This window comes from Nicotiana tabacum, chromosome 24, assembly GCF_000715075.1.
Source record: "Nicotiana tabacum cultivar K326 chromosome 24, ASM71507v2, whole genome shotgun sequence".
NCBI lineage: Eukaryota > Viridiplantae > Streptophyta > Magnoliopsida > Solanales > Solanaceae > Nicotiana > Nicotiana tabacum.
This window is the reverse complement of record NC_134103.1, coordinates 20,003,657-20,023,365: the sequence shown is the minus strand read 5'-3', so window position 1 is coordinate 20,023,365 and position 19,709 is coordinate 20,003,657. Positions and strand designations below refer to the sequence as shown.

Below are 19,709 nucleotides of genomic sequence, written 5' to 3'. Positions count from 1 at the left end.
TTTATTGCATAAATTATTAGACTAGCGAGTGTCTTGACTGTACATCGTCTCTACTCCATTGAGGTTAATCTTGATACTTATTGGGTACCGAGCGTGGTGTACTCATACTACACTTCTACCCATTTTTGTGCAGAGCCAGGTATTGAAGGCATCGGACTTGAGAAGAGTTAAAGCGGGATCGTAAGGATTCAAGGTAAAACTGCTTGGTCGTCGCAGTCCCTTGAAGTCTTTTCATTTCATTGCACTGTTAATTTTAATCAAACAATATTGTATATTCGGTCCTCATGATCATTCCTTGTATTCAGTTAGAGTTCGTGACTCAGTACTACCAGTGTTGGGAGGTTGTACATTCATATTTGTTCCGCTGTTAGTTTTGGTTACTTATTTAATTTAAAAAAATGGCCCCAAAAATATAATTGAAATCGGCTTACCTAGTCTTAGAAACTAGGTGCCATCACGACGCCCGTGGTGAGATTTTTGGGTCGTGACATTTTCCTATTTTTCTTTTCTATTGGTTTTCTTTCTCTTTTCCTTTTCTTTCCTCCAGTTTTTTAACTTATAGACTTGGCTAGAAATTAGCTCTGGCATTCTCCATATTCTGCGGCGAGATTGAGTGCAGATTTATTCTTTAAGTTTTATTTGTTAAACCAAAATTTTGAAGAGAACGAGGAAGAAGAACTTGGTTGTTGATTGATGATTGCCAAAAAGTTTTCGAGGAGCTCATGTTTTTTGATCTGTCACCGGAAAAAAAAATTGTACCGAAAAAAATGGAGTCTTTGAAATTCCGACCACCATTTTCAGTTTATATTCGTTTTTCTTTCTTTTTCTCTTCCTCCCACACATAAATTACACTTTCAAGATTTTTTTTATATATATATATAAAGCAAAACACACTTAGATCGGGACAAAAATCTGTCGTCGAAAATTATTTTTTCGCCGGAATAAATGGAGTTCTTGAAATTCTGACAACCACCATTGTATGCCATGGTGACCAAAACAAAAGGAAAGAGAATAAAATAACAAAAAAATGAGAATAATAAGAAATAAGAAAAGAGGATAAGAAAAAGAAGAAAGAATAAAAAAAGTACTAAATATACATGTGGCAACGCGTGTAGTTCCCTACTTGCCAAGAGTTTGATTGTCTAGTTTTAGGGTGGTATTTATTCCATTTAAAAAAAGTTTAGGGGGTAATAGGATTCTCGCAAAGATAAAGTGTGCAGCTGGAAATCCGGGTATAGGTTAGGGGGTACTTATGCATTTTTCCAAATAAAAACCTACCCTAATTAACGGTACAATTATAAATTTATATAAAAATATATAATTTTATTTAAAAAAACCTAAAAATTGATTCAATAGGGTACGATTTAGTTGATTTTTAAATATCTATTGACACTCTCTTTAACACCAAAATTGTTACTCTATATTTTGAAAGGAAAATATATAGTCTTTTCTTTTCTTTCCTACAACCTCAAAGGGCAAAATTAAAAGTAAATAGGGCAACTTCTAGTTGGAGTACACAAACTGAAGAACACCACTACCGCCTCCATTCTGTATTCAGACGTCATTCAAGGTATCTTCTTCTCCTTTTCTGTTTGTGTGAGTCTTGTCTGTATGTTTTGTTGCTATTTTCATTAGCCGAGTTATTTTAGGGTTGTAACTCGGATTTTAGGTTATTTGTCTTGTCGTTTACTCAATGAAATACAGTTTTTCCTTTTGTGTCATTCCATGCTTAGTTCTTTTCCCGCTAGTTTTAGTGATATGACATACATGCAGAATTTTTGGCCAGTCTTAGAAAACCGATTTAAGCTTGAATTGGATAAATGATAAAAAGAAACTTTTGAGGATGAATAAAGAGTTGAAACACTTTGGAATAAATCTCGAATAAAATTACCCGTGGAGGTTAATGATCTTTACCTTCAAATCATTGTGAAGGTCGGGTTTGAGGAAGAATCAATTGAAGTTTATTAGAAAGTTTGACATTAATGGGTGAAAAGTGTCTTTCGACCACGACACACCAAGAAGACAAATATGTTTATCAATGTTGTGTCATGAAAGGAAACCATGATTGGCATTCTCGAGGCTAGGAGGCCCTTTTTTCTACTACTCAAACACTTTATACCATTTGTTATACCTTTTGAGCATGTGTTATTTTCTTTGATCACCCTCTTTTGGAATCAAGTTTAGAGTCAAAAGTTTTTTAAAAAAATAAAAAATAAATAAAAAGAAAAGTCCAAGCTCCCAAAGTACAAACTGAGGCAACTCTTACAAAAGTCCAAGTGAAAAAGAAAAAGAAAAAAGAACAGTCAAAGTTCCATGCCCCTAGAAAATAGAAGCACGGGCAGTTTGTTTTGAAAAAAAAGACAAAGAAAGAAAGATGAAAAAATTAGTTAGGTCAGATATTTGAACTATGTTTGACCTGATTTCTTTTAAAAAAAAAAGATACGTAGGTAAGAATTCAGACAAAAGAAAAAGAAAAAAAAATCCAAAAATCCCCAGTATATGAAATTGGGGCAAATATTTTATTTCACTTTTAAAAGAGTCGATTCCAAGAGTTATAAGTATATAATCATATCAAATGAGTTTATTTTGAGATTTCATGTTGCCCTTTCTTTCTAACCATATCCAAAAGCCTTTCAAACAAGACCTCTTGAAATGTTTTGAGAATGCCAAGAAAAATCCGCAATGAGCAATGGTTGTCATATGAGAGACATGGTCACAGTTCTCACTCAATGAATCAAGAAAAGGAAAAAAAAAAAAGAAATATAGAAAAAAAAAATGAGAGAGTCTTATTGGTGAAAACATTCGCAGGCACTTTAAGCCGACGGTAAGTAGAGATAAATAATTGAGAGAGACTTGTTGGTAAAAACTCCTCGGGGCATCACTAGTCGAAAGTGAGTCGTGAGTCTGATGCAAATAATCGGCACAAAGAAGCTTGATTTCAAACCCCAAGGAATGATAAAAGGGAAGATTCGATCAGTTTGATATATCGGGCCTCTAAGTCCAAAGTGCATGTCATGTTCATTAAGGCTAGTTACCGCAAAATAAAAAAAAATAAAAGAAAAAAAAGCAAAAAAAAAAGAAAAAAAAAGAAAAAAAATATCTCTTCCTTATGTCCTTCCGACAGGTGCATTTCTTGTTAATACTTGTTTCTTTGCATCATTGTGTCCTTTACTCTAAGCTAGTCCTTGTCAAAACAAGCAAGAAAAGATTTCAAAATTTGCTACCAGCTTTTCAGTTGCACAAAGTAAATTTGGCCAGCACACTCAGTTTTTTACAGTCAACATGCATTAAGGATTCATGCAAAGGCTTCTCCCCCCCCCCAAAAGACTCTTGTCAGCCTATTCGGGTAGAGCAAGCAAATATAACCTCAAGGTTAATCAAGGATTCTCTATAGTATCCAACAATGACTATGAAGTGTGCACATTATGCAAAAAGCTCTTACCAGTTGTGATTCTCTATGGCAGACAATTGCTCTAAAAGCAAAGCCATTCAAGATATTAGAAAAGGTTATCCAAGAAAAGAAATCTCTTTTTTGAGATAAGGCTGACTGAGCCACAAATACAAATTGTATTGGGTGTTAAATAATCAGGGTAAATGCAGAGCAAAAAATCTCTTGAAACTGACTCAAGCTGATTGAGCAAAAGCCAAGCTGCCCTAGACTCAAGGCCACAAACCGACCACCACTTTCAAAACTGACAAATTTTCTTTATTTGATTGCAAGAAAGTTTTCGAGGAGCTCACTGTTTTTTGATTCGTCACCGAAAAAAAATTTGCACCGGAAAAAATGGGGTCTTTGAAATTTCAACTACCATTTTCAGTTTATATTCGTTTTTCTTTCTTTTGCTCTTCCTCCTACACATAAATTACACTTTCAAGATTTTTTTTTATATATAAAGCAAAACACACTTAGATCGGGACAAAAATTTGTCGTCGAAATTTTTTTTTTCGCCGGAAAAAATAGAGTCCTTGAAATTCCGACGACCACCATTTTATGCCACCGGTGAACAAAACAAAAATAAAAAGAATAAAATAACAAAAAATGAGAATAATAAGAAATAAGAAAAAAAGATAAGAAAAAGAAGAAAGAATAAAAAAAGTACTAAATATACATGTGGCAGCGCGTGTAGTTCACCACTTGTCAAGAGTTTGGTTGTCTAGTTTTAGGGTGGTATTTATTCCATTTAAAAAAAGTTTAGGGGGTAATAAGATTCCCGCAAAGATAAAGTGTGTAGTTGGAAATCCGGGTATAGGTCAGGGGGTACTTATGCATTTTTCCAAATAAAAACCTACTTTAATTAGCGGTACAATTATAAATTTATATAAAAAATATATAATTTTATTAAAAAAAATAAAAATCGATTCAATAGGGTACAATTTAGTTGATTTTTAAATATCTATTGACACTCTCGTTAACACCAAATTGTTACTCAATATTTTGAAAGGAAAATATATAGTCCTTTTGCTATTGTTCGAACCCAAATCTGAATCTATTTTAATTATTCTTTTCTTTTCTTTCCTACAACTTAAAGGGCAAAATTAAAAGTAAATAGGGCAACTTCTAGTTGGAGTACACAAACTGAAGAATACCACTGCCGCCTCCATCCCATATTCAGACGTCCTTCGAGGTATCTTCTTCTCCTTTTCTGCTTTTATTTTCCTTTCTTTTCATGCTGTTTATGGCTGTGATTAATGAAGACTTACAGTGAATTGTTATTGTGAGCCCCTAATTTTTGCCCCACATAGGAAATTACTCCTAAAAATAGTCCAAAATAATTTTATTGTTGTTATAGAGTTTTAGAAGTTTTTCTTCTTCTTTTATTTATTTTGTATTTATTCGCATTGTTTATGCATGTTAGGAATATCGTAAATCATAAAAAATATTCAAATCTTAATTTCATAGTATTTTAGATTTTAAATTGCATTTTTAGGATTTTGTTACAGATTAAGCGCATAATTAATACATGAAATAAAGAAATACACATCAATCATTCTTGCTTCGTTTTTGCATTTTTAGATTCAATTAGTTAAATAGGTCATTTTTGCAAAATCAATTTGAAATTGGGTGTTTTAATTAATGGGTTAAGTTTGAAATACAAAGAAAGAAGAAAATGGGGTTTGTTTGTTCTTCATTGCAATTGGGCCAGGGCATTTGCATCGACTCAGTTACCAAAATGACCCAAAATTTCCCTAGCCCATCTCCCTAACTGGCCCAACCGGATCCCCCTCTCATAAAAACAACCATTTTCCAAAACCCTAAGGGGATAGACAACAGATCCCTTCCCGCTTTTTAGAAAACCCTAAGCAGCCTTCCCCTTATCCATCTTGATCCTCCTAGCAGCCGCCGTTGTTGATTCCTCTCACTCATACACACTACTCCCTTTCACACACGCTTAGGCCTCTAGTAATAGCTTGAAATCACAGAGTTCAGATCTGAAATTCAAGGTTACAAAGTTGGGTTCAATTTCAATTCGTTTTTTACATTTTTTGGGGAATTTCAGAGTTTAGTGAAGCTATAGAGCTTGTTTCGAATCTGGAAGAAAGAGAAATACACGGATTCCTGCATCTTTGAATACAAAAAAATCTCATACAAAAAATAGGAAAAATCAAGAGCAAAACTGTTTGAAGTTGCCATTGCCTTGTTTTCTCATTTTTCTGGGATTCTGAAGTTTGTGCCGATTATATGTTGTTGCATCTGTTGTATCTACTTTGCCGAGCTCTTCGGACTGATTTGCTACCCTTATTTGGCTCATATTAACATCTTCCTTGCTCAAGTAGGTCAGTCTGAACTCCTTTGTATTTATGGTTTCAGTGGATAATCAAAATTACTAGCTCACAGCTTGATTTCTGTTGATCTGTTATATTCTGAATTTCTGTCATTGTAGTATGTGATAGCTGTATTCGAATATGTATCACATAGTGACCCTGAGGTATGCAATTGTTAAGGATGATATGATTTGAATCACACTTTGACGATGGATACATGATTAAATCAGATTAACCTCCTTATTTAGAGTTACTGTTGTTTTGTCATTAAGTCACCTCAGGTTTATTGTATGTTTATCAGCTCAAACTTGGTCGTAAAGACGATTGAAATATCAGCAAGCATGTTGAATACGAGATAGCGTGTAAAACTTTGTTTGGATAATGAATTTTGCAACTGCACTGTCTAAACATAGTGTAATGGAAGTTTGAAGTTCAAGAATGACTGTAATTCATTAGGATGGTTATTTGTGCAATATTGAATTGATGTTTAAATCGTTGCGGTGATCTGATCTGATTTGTGTAATAAGAATGAACACTTTGGGCGTTAAGATTGGCTCAAAATGCCACAAGTTGAAATGATTAGAATAACTCTCTCACGTTTACCATTATTTTTTTTTCTTTCCATAATCATTCACAAATAATCTCAAAGTTAGCCTAAAATAGTAACTTATAAATATTCGTAGAATGCTTTAGACGCGTTTTAATCTATTATCGTGATTGTGTACACGCTCGCGTGACATAATTATGATTCCCAAAATAAATTAAGGTACGCGTTTGCGCGACCTTGACCAAACAATCTTGATAATAATAAAGTGTTATTAATTGTGTACACGTACGTGTGACATGATTCTTAACCAACCAAACAAAACGAATACACGTACACATGATTCATTTCAAGATAATTCCACAATTAAGAATAATTGAGCAATAAAAAGCGGTAAAAGGTGCATCCAAGGGTGTGGCCTAGTGGTCAATGAAGTGGGTGAGAACCATAAGGTCTCAGGTTCAAATTCCAGCGCAGGCAAATATTAGGTGATTTCTTCGCATCTATCCAAGCCTTGGTGGATAGAGTTATCTGATACCTGTTGCTGGTGAGAGGTGGCAGGTATCCCGTGGAATTAGTCGAGGTGCACGCAAGCTGGCCCGGACACCACAGTTATAAAAAAAGTGGTAAAAGGTAAAACGCACATAGGTTCTAAAACACGTAATAATCCGTTAATTAAGCAAGGTATATGATTGTAAAGCGATCGTGATAAAACCACGGAATCCGAGATTGCGTAACACCTTCTCCCGGATTAACAGAATTCCTTACCCGGTCTTCTAGTTTCGCAGACTTTAGAACGGAGTCAAGTTTCCTCGATTTGGGATTTTAAAAATCGGTGGCTTGTGACACCATAATAATTATCCTAATTGGTGACTCTGAATTTAATAAATAATCCCATTTTGATTAATGTTACTTCAATTGAAAAAACTCCCTTATCCTCTCGGGAAAAAAGAGGTGTGACAGTTATTTGTTAATATGTTGTTGAGTTATACACGAGATCAATTTTGTCCTTTAAATGGTACAATTCATCTTTCTTATCTTAGGTAACTTCACATTGGATTGTTTTTTTTTCCTCAAATAAAAAAAAGTAAATTTACATTGGATGCTAAATGCCTTTTAATGAGCTATTTGATAATCATAGATGGCTTAGATAAAGTATGAGAGTTACGAACTCCATCAATAAGTTAATATTGAATATATTTTGCTTCGTAAGTCATTTTTTTTAATCTTCCCAATAAATTTGCTGTTTTGAGTATTGAAAAGTTGAAGGGAAATATCCAGAGTCGATTTTTGTGAGAGATTGTTTATTTGTCATGGAAAATAAAGAGGATTATTAAATGGACTTGAATAAAAAGAAAGAAATTGGGAGAAAGATTACTTTTCGGTTTGCTTTAAGTCCCTTTTCAGTAACGTGATTCAGTTTGTTGATTTGAAGTTACTGTCTTAATAGAATCAACTGTGGAGAACCGCTAAATGGAAGAATCCAAAGAGGAAGCGAAGTCTTTCAAAGAATTGGGAGTTTCTGATCAACTGATTGAGGCTTGTGATAATTTGGGTTGGAAAACTCCTTCTAAAATACAAGCTGAAGCTATTCCTCATGCCTTTGAAGGTTTTTTCAATCTTCCCATCTTTATGTTTTTCATCTTTTCCTTTGCGTATGTTATCTTTCTTGCTTATCTTTTACCTGTTTTCTCCTTATAAATATGATATTTCAAGTGGATTTAAGCTATGTGCTAATAATTAAAATAGGTTTAAAGTTCTAAGCTGATTATGCTAGTGTGTTTTAGGTTGTGGGGTTGAAACTTCCACTATCCTATTTTGCTCGTGGTAGCAAAACATCTGAAGACATGATTTTGTGGAAGCCATTGTTTGAGAAGTACTGGAAAATTCTAGCTTTATGATAATAGAGAAGTGCGAAATAGAGACATAACATTTTGTTGTAGAGCAAATTTATGGAGAGAGGTAATTAAGTGTTGGGATGAGTTGTGAACTAGGAATCTTCCTTTTTCTGGCTATTGGGAGGGTGTAGATTCAGATTGTTATAAATTAAAGGGTAACTTTTGAAAATGTTAAACACTAGTCCTGGGGAGAGAGGGGGTCTGATGAAATATCTGTCATTAGGGATATAGAATTAGTTTCTGGATACAATGGTGCTGTAGGCAGAGCACATTCAAATCTAGGTAAATGTGTTTTCTATAGAATATGTTGCAATATGTATTTGAAGATTTGGACTTTCAGTGTTAGCCTAAAGGCCCAAAATTGGGTAAAGGAAATGGAGGGTAAAAGAACTCGCAACCCGCCCCGGGGTCTGATGAAATACCTGTCATTAAGGATAGAGAATTAGTTTCTGGATACAATGGTGCTGTAGGCAGAGCACATTCAAATCTAGATAACAACAGCTTTATGCAATTGCCTCAAGTGATGGTATTTGATACAATCTAGTGTCATGGAATAGAATATTTTTGAACTATAAATTCTTTAGAAACTTGAAAATTTGGAATGGCTAGGGGAAAGGTAATGTGGGTTTCCTGTAAGGTCCTTATATGACTCCTAGCTGGTCAGAAAACCATATGTTTGTACAATGCAAATTTTCCACTAAGTTATGGAATATAATGTTGCATTTGAGGGACGTTTGGTGGACCATGCAAAATTCAGTCAAGCAAACATTGAAGTGAGTGCTGCTAATAATCTAGTAGGGGGTTGAGCTTTTTGCAGTGATTCCACATACATTGAAGTGGAAAATTTGGAGAGGGGGGAGGGGAGGGAGATCCTTTGGCGGCATAAAGTTCATTTCCGAAATTGCTGGCATCATACATTTTCTTATCTATCATTGGACTTTGAAGCACTCAAAAGTATTCCAATTTGTATGCTTGTTTGGAAGACCTTTCTAAAGAACATTATTTGTATTTTGATCCCTTTTTATTATTTGAACCTTTTGTATATCATCCTCTATTTGGTGAAAGTATTAATTCTTATAAACTATTTGATTGGGTTTTGTTCTAGGCAAAGACTTAATTGGTCTGGCTCAAACGGGTTCTGGAAAGACTGGAGCTTTTGCAATTCCTATACTGCAGGCCCTATTAGATTCTCCGCATGCCTTTTATGCCTGCGTTCTCTCTCCAACGAGGTCCCTTATTCGTCTGATTACTTGTCTTATTTTGTAGCTCTTTGGTGATTTAATCTCCAACGTTTTTCTTTGTGTATTCCAGAGAGCTCGCGATTCAAATTGCTGAACAATTTGAAGCTTTAGGATCCGGTGTTGGAGTAAAATGCGCAGTGGTGAGCTTGACTAAGTCATATTTACATGCATGAACATCTCATTTTCACCTTCAAATGTAATCCAAAGGGTTGATAACCACTTGTTAGACAATGTGTATTTGTAGCGATGTGTCTGTAGAACAGGGTAGACCGTGTTAGAATTGAAACAGTCATATATGATGGTTGACATTGGCATTCAGCTAGACGTTGTTTTGTTAAATGATTGCTTGTAATTGTTTCACAGCTGGTTGGTGGGATAGGTCCAGTACAGCAGAGCATCGCCCTTGGGAAACGGCCTCACATTGTTGTAAGTACTGATATCTAGTACCACATTTTTGTGTCAGAGATCTAGTAAGCCATGTGGATGACTTGTTACACTAGATTTGCTAAAGCTATTGTATGTTGTTACAGATTTTTAATATGCTTAATCTCTGACATTTGTTTGAGTGCTCATTTGGATGCTGTCTGATGTAGGTGGCAACACCTGGTCGGCTACTGGATCATCTTGCCAATACTAAAGGGTTTTCTCTTCGTACGATAAAGTACTTGGTAAGTTTGTCCATTGAGTCTTATGCTGAAAATGTTCCAGAGATGTTCTCATTCTGCCTGTTTATGTACTCCTTTTGTTTTCTTTTGGATGAAAACCCAAAAGTGCAATGTTGATTCACGACATTTGGTTGAATGATATGTTATTATGTCACTGTTGACATTAAAAGTGATATTTGCTGCATGTTCAAGGCTAGGCCTTTTGATGTTTGGCAAGTGATATGATTTCGAATGCCGTCTGGTCCATATTTCCCACAGCGTGCATACAGTATATCTCTTGTCAGAGGTGAAGCTGCTTGTCAATTTTTTCCTGCAGCATTGACGTCTTTACTTTTTAACTTTCCAACATATTGAGCCGCAGAAAGCATTTGACTACATATGTTCCTCTGAAACTTGCTCATCTCCATGTGGGTTGACAGTTAAATGCTTTTCCCCCAACTACAGCATGAGACACACTGGCACATCGCCTTAGGTGCGGACAATTGGACCAAGCAAGAAATTCATTAATTTGAAGCAATATGTATCCAAAAATAAAATACAGTTCATTATGTTCGATGCGAATGGTATTCAGACTGTTTTAGAATTCCATCTTTTAATATCTTGATTTCCATTCGTAACCAAGTCTAGGTTTCTTGAAAATATAAATGTGTGTTTCACAACAGATTACTTTAGTTGGATAGGCATGCATGCGTATTCTGAGTCATGAACTTGTACATGCAACAGGTATTGGATGAGGCAGACAGGCTGCTAGATGAGGAATTTGAAAAGGCCCTTGATAAGATTTTGCATGCGATCCCTCATGATCGAAGGACTTACCTATTTTCTGCTACAATGTCCAACAAAGTTAGCTTTCACGTGGTTTATATGAATCCATTGTTAATCATAAATGGTCTATTCTGTGTGTGAATAATTTCTCTTTCTAGGTTCCGTTCTTAAGAGAAATTCCCTTCTCTGATGGCGGATAGGTATTTTTCCTGAGTACTTGGGTAGGAATGAAAATTTTCCTTTTTTATTTTCCAAATATCATATGGCAGTAGATGCACTTATTCTCTGTATCGTAATAGCAATATGATTATTACATGAAATTGTCTGGGAAAGAAAAATGAGTAGGTGGGGTTGTTGTGAATGGCAAGTTAATTTGCTCCTGTTCTGCTTTTCTCTTTAAGGAATTTATTTTTATGCCTAATAGTTTCTGCTGTGCCACTCTTGATGAAACCTTCGAGGAGTAAACTTTTTGCATGGGAAGTCTGATTCTTAATATATCTGTACACTAAACTACAGGTAAAGAAACTTCAGAGGGCTTGTTTGAGAAATCCTGTTAAGGTACAAATATAACGATGCCAATTTTCACCATATAATTTGTAGGTGGTCAAGAGTATTTTGCGTAACTTTGTTTATAATTTGTTTCAGATTGAAGCTGCATCTAAATATTCCACTGTTGGTACACTGAAGCAGCAATTTCGTTTTCTTCCTGCTAAGTATAAGGTTAGTTCTTTAGTGAAAAGTTTCTCTTTTAGGTTTGTTGGGAGAAAGCAAGCCAAGTGGCAAGCATTGTATCCAGCAATTGGCTTATAATGATGTTCCATGTAAATTACATCTTGTTGATGACAATCATTGAGTTTGAATTTATCTGCTTAAGCGCCGAAGGTGTTCAGAGAAAATGTATTCTTACTACGGAACTCTATTTGTGTTGCTGTGCTCTCATAATAATCATCATTATATGGCTTGAGGATGTGGGAGTTTTGACATTGTGAAACCACTAGATAAAAAACAATCACGCGGATAAAAGAGGGAAGAGACATGATCATAATGATTGTGCTGCTAACTAGTGTTACAAAGCAATAACTAGGATGACCAGTCACTCTTTACAAAATTCATGTTTGTACCTTTTCCCAAAGTATTAATCATGAAAGTCTAAGTAGTTGCATCTCTTGATTATTTGAAGTGAACATAGTCCAGCTGAGGCAAAGGTCAGCCCTCAAAGAGGGCTTATTGCAGTTAAGACTGCACCGACATACGCTGTTAAAAAACCTATATGCACACTTGGTCTCTTTTCTTTAAATATGTAAATAATCAAGCAAGTTACTGTATTCTTGGTCTCTGCTATGTGGTTTCTCAGTTAATTCTTGGTTTTGGTTCTTGACTTTTTGGACTTTTTATTCTCTGTTTCAGCTTAGTGTGTTTCCAAATTAATGCTTTGTGGTTTTGTATATTTTTTTTTAAATCTTTTGCTTTGGTTCAAGTTTTGATCTTTTTGCTATATGAAGTTTATGCATGCATTTTAATGTTTCTAAATTAGACATGTTTTGTTATTAGTTTTGTTTCTGTTTAAGTTCAGTTTGAAATTGATCTGAAAGATTTTGACTGCAAATTGGACAATCTTGCAATAGTTAGTGTTGTTTAATTTGCTAAGCTAATTCATTAGTGTGGTTCTACTTGCTGCCATTAATTCTCTTCATCTTTTCTTTAGCTTGAGGGTCTATCCTAAAAAACCTCTCTACCCTTCCAGGGTAGGGTTAGGGCTGCGTACATCTTGCCTTCTCCGGACCCACTTGTGGGAATTTACTGGGTTTGTTGTTGTTGTTCCTATGGGGTTTCTCACACTTCTAGTCCTAATAAATTGTTTCTTGTATTATTTTTTTTGATAAGTAATTAAAGATATTATAAATTTATGCACTAAGCCAGTGCATCAGGCATAAGTACAGGTTGTGCAAACGCTCTATTGTATCTAACGTTACATATACATCATGTTCAATTACCAGATTGCACCAAAAGCTAACAAAAATACATCTCTGTTTAAGGCTGTGAATGTTTCTCTTTGTGCCTTCAAAAATTCTATCATTTCTTTCAAGCCAGATAGTCCACCAAATGGCTTGAGGTTGGTATTCCAAGTTCTTAGAGATTTCTTGCTAATTCCCTCTCTGCTCCAAGCTTGCAAGAGCTCAACAATTGATTTTGGCATGGTCCAACTCATGCCCAGAATTACCAGAAACATATTCCACAACGGCCTAGTGACCCTACAATGCAAGAGGAGGTGGAAAACTTCTTCTGGATGCTCTTCACGCAATGGACATCTATTGCGCAGTTGAAACCCCTTCTTTTGGAGGTTCGATTGTGTGAGACAAGCCTCCCGAGCAACAATCCAAGAGAAACAAGAAATCTTCAAAGGGGCCTTGCTTCTCCAAACCTTTTCCCAAGGACATAATACCTCGTCGCTGCTAGAATCCAGCATGTGGTAACGATATTTGACTGAAAAGAGACCTTGTTGATCACTTTTCCAACCTACGGAGTCTGTTTTGTTGTGCTCCAAGGTTATGTTGTTTATCCTCTGAAGCATAATACAGTCATTTCACTTCTCAATCATTAAAATTCTTTTAGGTAAAAGATTCCACCCTTGTGTTGAAACGAATACTACAATTTTTCCCTTTTGTTGAAAAGATAAGCTGAAAATGTCCATGAATTGGTGTTTTAGTGGGGTGTGACCCAATCATACATCTTCCGAAAATCTGATTTTCCTCCCATCACCAAAAGCTTATATTTGACTTGAATTTGTTCTAATAGCCTCTTATATTTTTCCATACTCTGGTACCATGAGAGGCTGTAGAGATTTTTGTACTCCAGGGGCTCTCAAGTGTGAATTTTTCCACCAACACTCTCCTCCATAGTGCATCTACCTCGTTGAATCTCCAGTGCCATTTCATCAACATGCTTTCATTGTGACGTTTTAGGTTCTTAATACCAAGACCGCCTTTCCTTCTAACTCGAGTGACTGATTTCCAATTCAAAAGGCATAAAGCATTAGATTGTTTATTTCCTTGCGAAAGGAAGTTTTGTCTTAATTTATCCAATCTTTTCAAAACCGAGGAAGGAGGCGGGAAAGGAGACATGGTGTAAGTAGGAAGTTCGCTGAGCACACTGTTGATTAAAGTGACTCTGCCCCCCAAAGAAAGATATTGCTTCTTCCAAATAACCAACTTCTTCGTCTTCTCAATCACCTCATTCCGTATTGTCACTGATTTATACTTGTCTCCCAAAGGTAAGCCCATATATTTTGTAGGAAGAGCTCCAATGTTGCACTGCAAAACGTTGGCAAGTTGACTGATATATGGCATATCATTAACTGGGAAGAGAACTTTTCGTGAAGTTGATGTGTAACCCCGAGACAACTTCAAAAAAAAGTTAGAACCATCCTAAAAATCAAAACATGGTGTTCCTCTGCATCACACATGATCAGAGTGTATCGCCTTCATATAAAATGTGAGTGATTTTGAGATTCCCAGTTCCTCTACTGTCCGTATGAAAACCAGAGATCCAATTTGCATATATTGCACTGTATAACATCTTGCTAAGGCCCTCCATGACAAGTATAAAGAGAAGGAGAAAGAGGATCACCTTGTTGGAGTCCTCTTTGCGAAGAAAAGAAACCCTGAGGATTACCATTAATGAGAATAGAGAATTTTACTGAGGAAATACAAAATCTGATCCAATTAATCCATTTGCCGCTGAAGCCCATATGCCTTAATAATTGCAGCAAAAAAAACCCAATTGACATAATCGAAAGCTTGTTGGATGTCTAACTTACAATGGATTCCCGGCTTTCCTAAGAAAAGCCATTTGAGAGGAGCTATCTATCCGCCAATTTTTTTGAGAGAATCTTGTAGAAACTGCCTATCAAACTGATAAGTCTGAAATCTTTAAGTTCCTTTACACCAGTTTTCTTTTAATTACCCAAAACACTTATCTCTGTATAAGGATTCATAAAAACTAAGAATCTCATTAGAAATGATTTCCATGTTATCAGTAGTGTTACCCCCAACTTCCAGCTTGTCAATTTGATTGAACGTTCTGTGAGAATTAGCCATTTTGTGGGAAAAATCAGTGTTGTTGTCTCCTTGCTTCAACCAGAGGCATCTATTGCCTCTATGAGATTTCTTCCAATCTAAAAATCTCCTTAAGCTCCATTTGTAAACTTGCTTTGGAAAGAAGTAGATCATCTGCAAGAGGTGTTTCTTCAGCACCTGAATCCTATTCAGAATACACGATTTCCTATTCTTTAAATGTCCAAAAAAGGACTTAGTTCCATTCCTTCAACTTAAGTTTCAACAACTTAACATAAGTTTCAACAACTTAAGTTTCTGTGCAAAAATTAAATTCGGGCTGCCAACAATGTTGAAAGAACTTCACCAGTTACTGACCATTTCCCCAAATTCGGGATGTTCCAACCATATATTTTCAAATTTAAAGTAAGAGACATTATTAGACCAGTGCCCGCACTCAATAAATAATGGGCTATGATTCGAGACAATACGAGGAATAGTAGATTGTTTGATAACACCGAATAGATCATCCCACTCGGCAGAAAACAAGAATCTGTCGATCCTCGAAGCCACTCTGCAGGAATTATCTTTAGACCAAGTATACTTTCCTCCAAATAAAGGGGGAATTTATCAAATTCAAGTCCTCGATGAAATTCGAGCTCTGTCAAACCTAGAACAATGTTCTCTCTCACAAGGAAACCTTGTGGTATTAACCCAAGGCCCCTCACAAAGACCCCTGACAGCCGAACCAACCATAATTGGTTTTCTCCTCCCTATTGATGGGTGCATACACTCTGGACATGCACCATGAAAAATCAGAGTGCATATTTGAGAGTTTGATGGTGATGGAATGAATACCGTGGAAAATTACAGACCCCTTCCAAACCCTTTTGTCCCAAAGAATAATTATACCTCCCTTTGTCCGATCCGCTTCCACAAAAGCATAATCCACCCACCTACCAAATTTAAGACCACCAACCAGCTTGTGAGGCCAAAATTCAAGCTTAGTTTTTTAAAGACAAAACGATGTCGGCTTTCCATTCAGAAAGAAGAGCCTTCACCATATCTCGTATATCGGTGTTATTCAAACCTCTTACATTCCAAGAGACAATCTTGAGCTTCATCCGTAAGAAGATGGCTGAAACCTTCCCTCATCACCATGAAAACCCTTATCATAATTCACCCGGAATACCAATCTATCAAGTTCATGGGCAAATTTCTGTTTCTTCCCATATTGCTTATTGCAATAATTAGACTTCCTGTAAGCATTCTTCCTTTCAATTCGCTGTAGCATCTCTGCTATATCCTTCTCTGGCACAACATATTTGATACCTAACATTTTTCATACCTTGGGAGTATTTCTGCGAATCCAAAGAGAGATGTTATCTTCATCAAAGTTAAGAAGTTTTCCCATAACTGCTGACTCGGTCTTGTCATTATACCAGCAGAGACGTTGAGCATCATCCTGGGTGCAAGGTGTTAGATTAAACACGGAAGACGAGAGGAGTGATGACAAAAGGGGTTGGGTGTCAGATATTAAAGCATGGAAGGCTTGGGGGAGAGGTGGGGAGGACATGCATGAAATTAAGGCTAACCGATCCGATGAGCGGATGCACCGAAAATTTTAAATCAAACTTCGTAATATTTAACTAATAAACCATAAAAACAACTATAATAGAAATACAATTTTATAAATCAAAACTAACAAAAAAAAACAACAAAAGAAATTCTGGTAAGCAACCAAAAGAAAGAGAGTTGAGAGGGTTTGTACCATGTAAAGAGCTTTTTGTTAAAGAAATTTTTGTAGAGCTTGTACTTATCAATTTTTTTTTTGTAATTTGTTTAATAATCACTTTTAATTAAAAAAATTACTTGATTGGTTGTTTGATTTTACACAAATTGTAAGCTTTAACTATTATTTATCAAGAAATTTATAGATTAAAAAAGCAGAGTCAATTAGTCCCCACAAGTTGAGGGGGTTAGGGATGTAACTCCTTTTGTTTGCTGAATAATGATTTATGGTCCCACTTTAATTATCGAATAATGATTTGTTGTCTGACTTTATTATTTTGTACCCACAGGACTGCTATCTTGTCTATATTCTGTCTGAGAAGTCTGGCAGTACATCAATGGTTTTCACTCGTACATGTGATGCAACTCGTCTACTGGCTCTAATGCTTCGAAATCTTGGCTTGAGAGCTATACCAATTAGTGGTCAGATGACTCAGGTATATTTTTGAACTTCAAGGCATGCATCTTTTCACTTTGCTAGTTCTATTTCCCCCCTCCCTCCCTCAAAATATCATCTTTTATTGGACAGGAAAATAGGTTTGGAGCTCTAAACAAATTTAAGGCTGGAGAGTGCAATATCCTTATCTGCACTGATGTAGCCAGTCGAGGAATTGATATCCCATCTGTTGATATGGTTATCAACTATGATATTCCAACAAACTCTAAGGTGGATCTTTTTATTCTTACTGCTTGGATAGTTGTAAGCTGTTTTTCTGTTCATTAGGGTGGTCCTGGATTTATCTATGGCTAGGCATGGACCTTTTTGGGTTAGGAAGTTTTCGAAGAACTTTTCGAAGGTGTTGGCCTGTTTTTTAGCTTTCAAAAAATAATACCTAAAACTTCTTCCACACTCCCTCGATCTAAAAAAACAAAAAAAAAACTTTCTCCACTCCCATAACACCCACAAAACTTCCAAAAAACTGCAGCTATCCAGACAAGTTTTCTTTTTTTCAGAACAGACTTTTTAAAAGTTGTTCAAATTCTGTAGTTCAGCTTGTTTGGAATTTGAAAAAATCGAACACTAAGTGATTTCTTTCCATCTTTCCAAGTCTTGGTAGGTAGAGTTACCCTGTACCTGTGTTGGTGTGAGAGGTAGTTGGTACCCGGTGGAATTGTCGAGGTGCCAGCAAGCTGGCCCGGACACCACAGACAAAAATTAAAAGAATATATCGGTCTTTGTTTATGCAATAAGATCAATGAAACTTGACTTCATACTCATCATTTCAATCTGAATAATCTTAATTTTGTTTTCTGATGCGATTTTAGCTTATCACCGTATGCATGGCCTGCAGGATTATATACATAGGGTGGGAAGAACTGCACGAGCAGGGCGTTCTGGGGTTGCTATATCATTAGTGAATCAGTATGAGGTGGAGTGGTATATACAGATAGAAAAGCTTATTGGTATGAAAATACAGAAATATTATATTTCCGAGATTCTAATACATTCTTATTCTAGCACTTCTAGTCTGTTTGATACATGTTTTCCTAACTAAAAAGTGATAATATTCAGCGAAAAAACTAGCTGAGTATCCTGCGAACGAAGAGGAGGTTTTGCTACTCTTGGAGCGTGTAACAGAAGCCAAGAGGATCTCACAGATGGTAATTCTCGTCTCCTTTTTTTTTCCCCCTTGTGAGAGGAGGGTGTACTTCAGTTGGCTGTAATCACTAGGTGGTCAACTTTTGCCTGCACGGGTTAAAGACGGTTTAAATTTAGCCAATTAAATCAAGTGAAATGGGCCCTTATTTTTATTATTAGTTTCCCTTTTAGCACTTAATATTATAGTTGAATTCTCCTCTTTCAACATTTTCATTAGGCTCAGGTGTTGATGTCATTGAGGTAATAAGGTAGAGATAGTGTGAGCATATTTTTGACCTTTTTAGTGTGGTTTGGATGTAGAGCTGTTATTCAGAACATGTGACTGTTATGTGCATTTCTCAGTTGGAGAGGATGTGGAATGTTGTGAGAGGTGCCTTGTATACAACTTACTCTATGAAATGTTTAAGTTGCTCATATTTCCTGATGTTTGCATGCTGATACATTATTATATAGGTTGTTAGTAGTTTATGTAGGATTTTTGCTGATGCATGTTTTCTTGGTAATACATTGCTCAATGGAGTTATTAGATAATTAACATCCAATCTATTTTGATTCAGAAAATCAAAGAAAGTGGTGGCAAAAGGAAACACAGAGGCGGAGATGCTGCTGACGAGGAGATTGACAGATACTTGGGAGTTAAGAAGGGGAAACTATCAGTAAAGCTATCAAAGAAGCCAAAGAGAATATATGATTAACCTATATTAGTCCAATTTTGACTTAAATGAGGAATATATAATTAATCCTAATGTGTGCGCACTCCAAAATTTGGATAATAGTGAATGATCGTTTGGCAATGTGACATTTCAATTTCCTCTAGACGTTTAAATCGGATGTCAGTGAGATTTACTGCATGTTTGATCTGAGATATTTTTTATGAACCAATTTGTTCTCTAATCTCTTAATTGCAATTATCGTTTGTGCTGTACGGTATTATGAATTTTAGAACTAATAATTTGTTCTCTACAAGCCTTCCTAATTTTTCAGAGTTAACTTGTATTTGTATTCGTGAAAGGTGAGGAAATTATACCTTGACAAAAATGTCGAGCTCAAGCTCAAACCAGGAACTGGAATTTGCAATTTCTCGATCTAATAAGGTTTAGCTCGATCTAAAGCTGAAAGCAAATGAAAAGACTAGTGTTATAGTATGTCATATTCATGTGGAACACGAATGAAAATTAAGAAGAGCCATATGGCTATAATACTTTTTGATATTTACCGATGCTCCAGTTTTTGTTGTTGCAAGTCATTCTTGAATACTTGTTCGTTGAAGAAGAAGAACGATTGATATCTTCCAATTTCTTCATTCTTGCCACTTACTTATATGCTAGCTAATTGAGATCATTGATATTGGATTCAAGAGCTAGAGTTTTGCCACAGGAATAAAAAGGTT

General features: G+C 35.8%; 1 protein-coding gene across 6 annotated transcripts; it reads left to right on the top strand.

Moving 5' to 3' along the window:
- Positions 1–5,204: 5,204 nt before the first annotated feature.
- LOC107826682 (DEAD-box ATP-dependent RNA helicase 10) lies at positions 5,205–19,244 on the top strand. Of its 6 annotated transcripts, none has more exons than XM_016653694.2 (14): positions 5,205–5,775; positions 7,758–7,916; positions 9,311–9,434; positions 9,517–9,586; positions 9,810–9,872; positions 10,040–10,114; positions 10,835–10,954; positions 11,393–11,434; positions 11,522–11,596; positions 17,010–17,156; positions 17,249–17,386; positions 18,012–18,123; positions 18,233–18,321; positions 18,877–19,244. In XM_016653694.2, exons 2-14 carry the CDS (start codon positions 7,781–7,783, stop codon positions 19,012–19,014), a joined length of 1,329 nt encoding a protein of 442 aa, XP_016509180.1. In that variant the 5' UTR covers positions 5,205–5,775; positions 7,758–7,780; the 3' UTR covers positions 19,015–19,244. The 6 variants fall into 6 exon arrangements, with proteins under 6 accessions (XP_016509180.1, XP_016509182.1, XP_016509183.1 ...); XM_016653696.2 differs by having other exon boundaries at positions 5,206–5,771; XM_016653697.2 differs by having other exon boundaries at positions 5,248–5,771; positions 7,743–7,916.
- Positions 19,245–19,709: the final 465 nt, after the last annotated feature.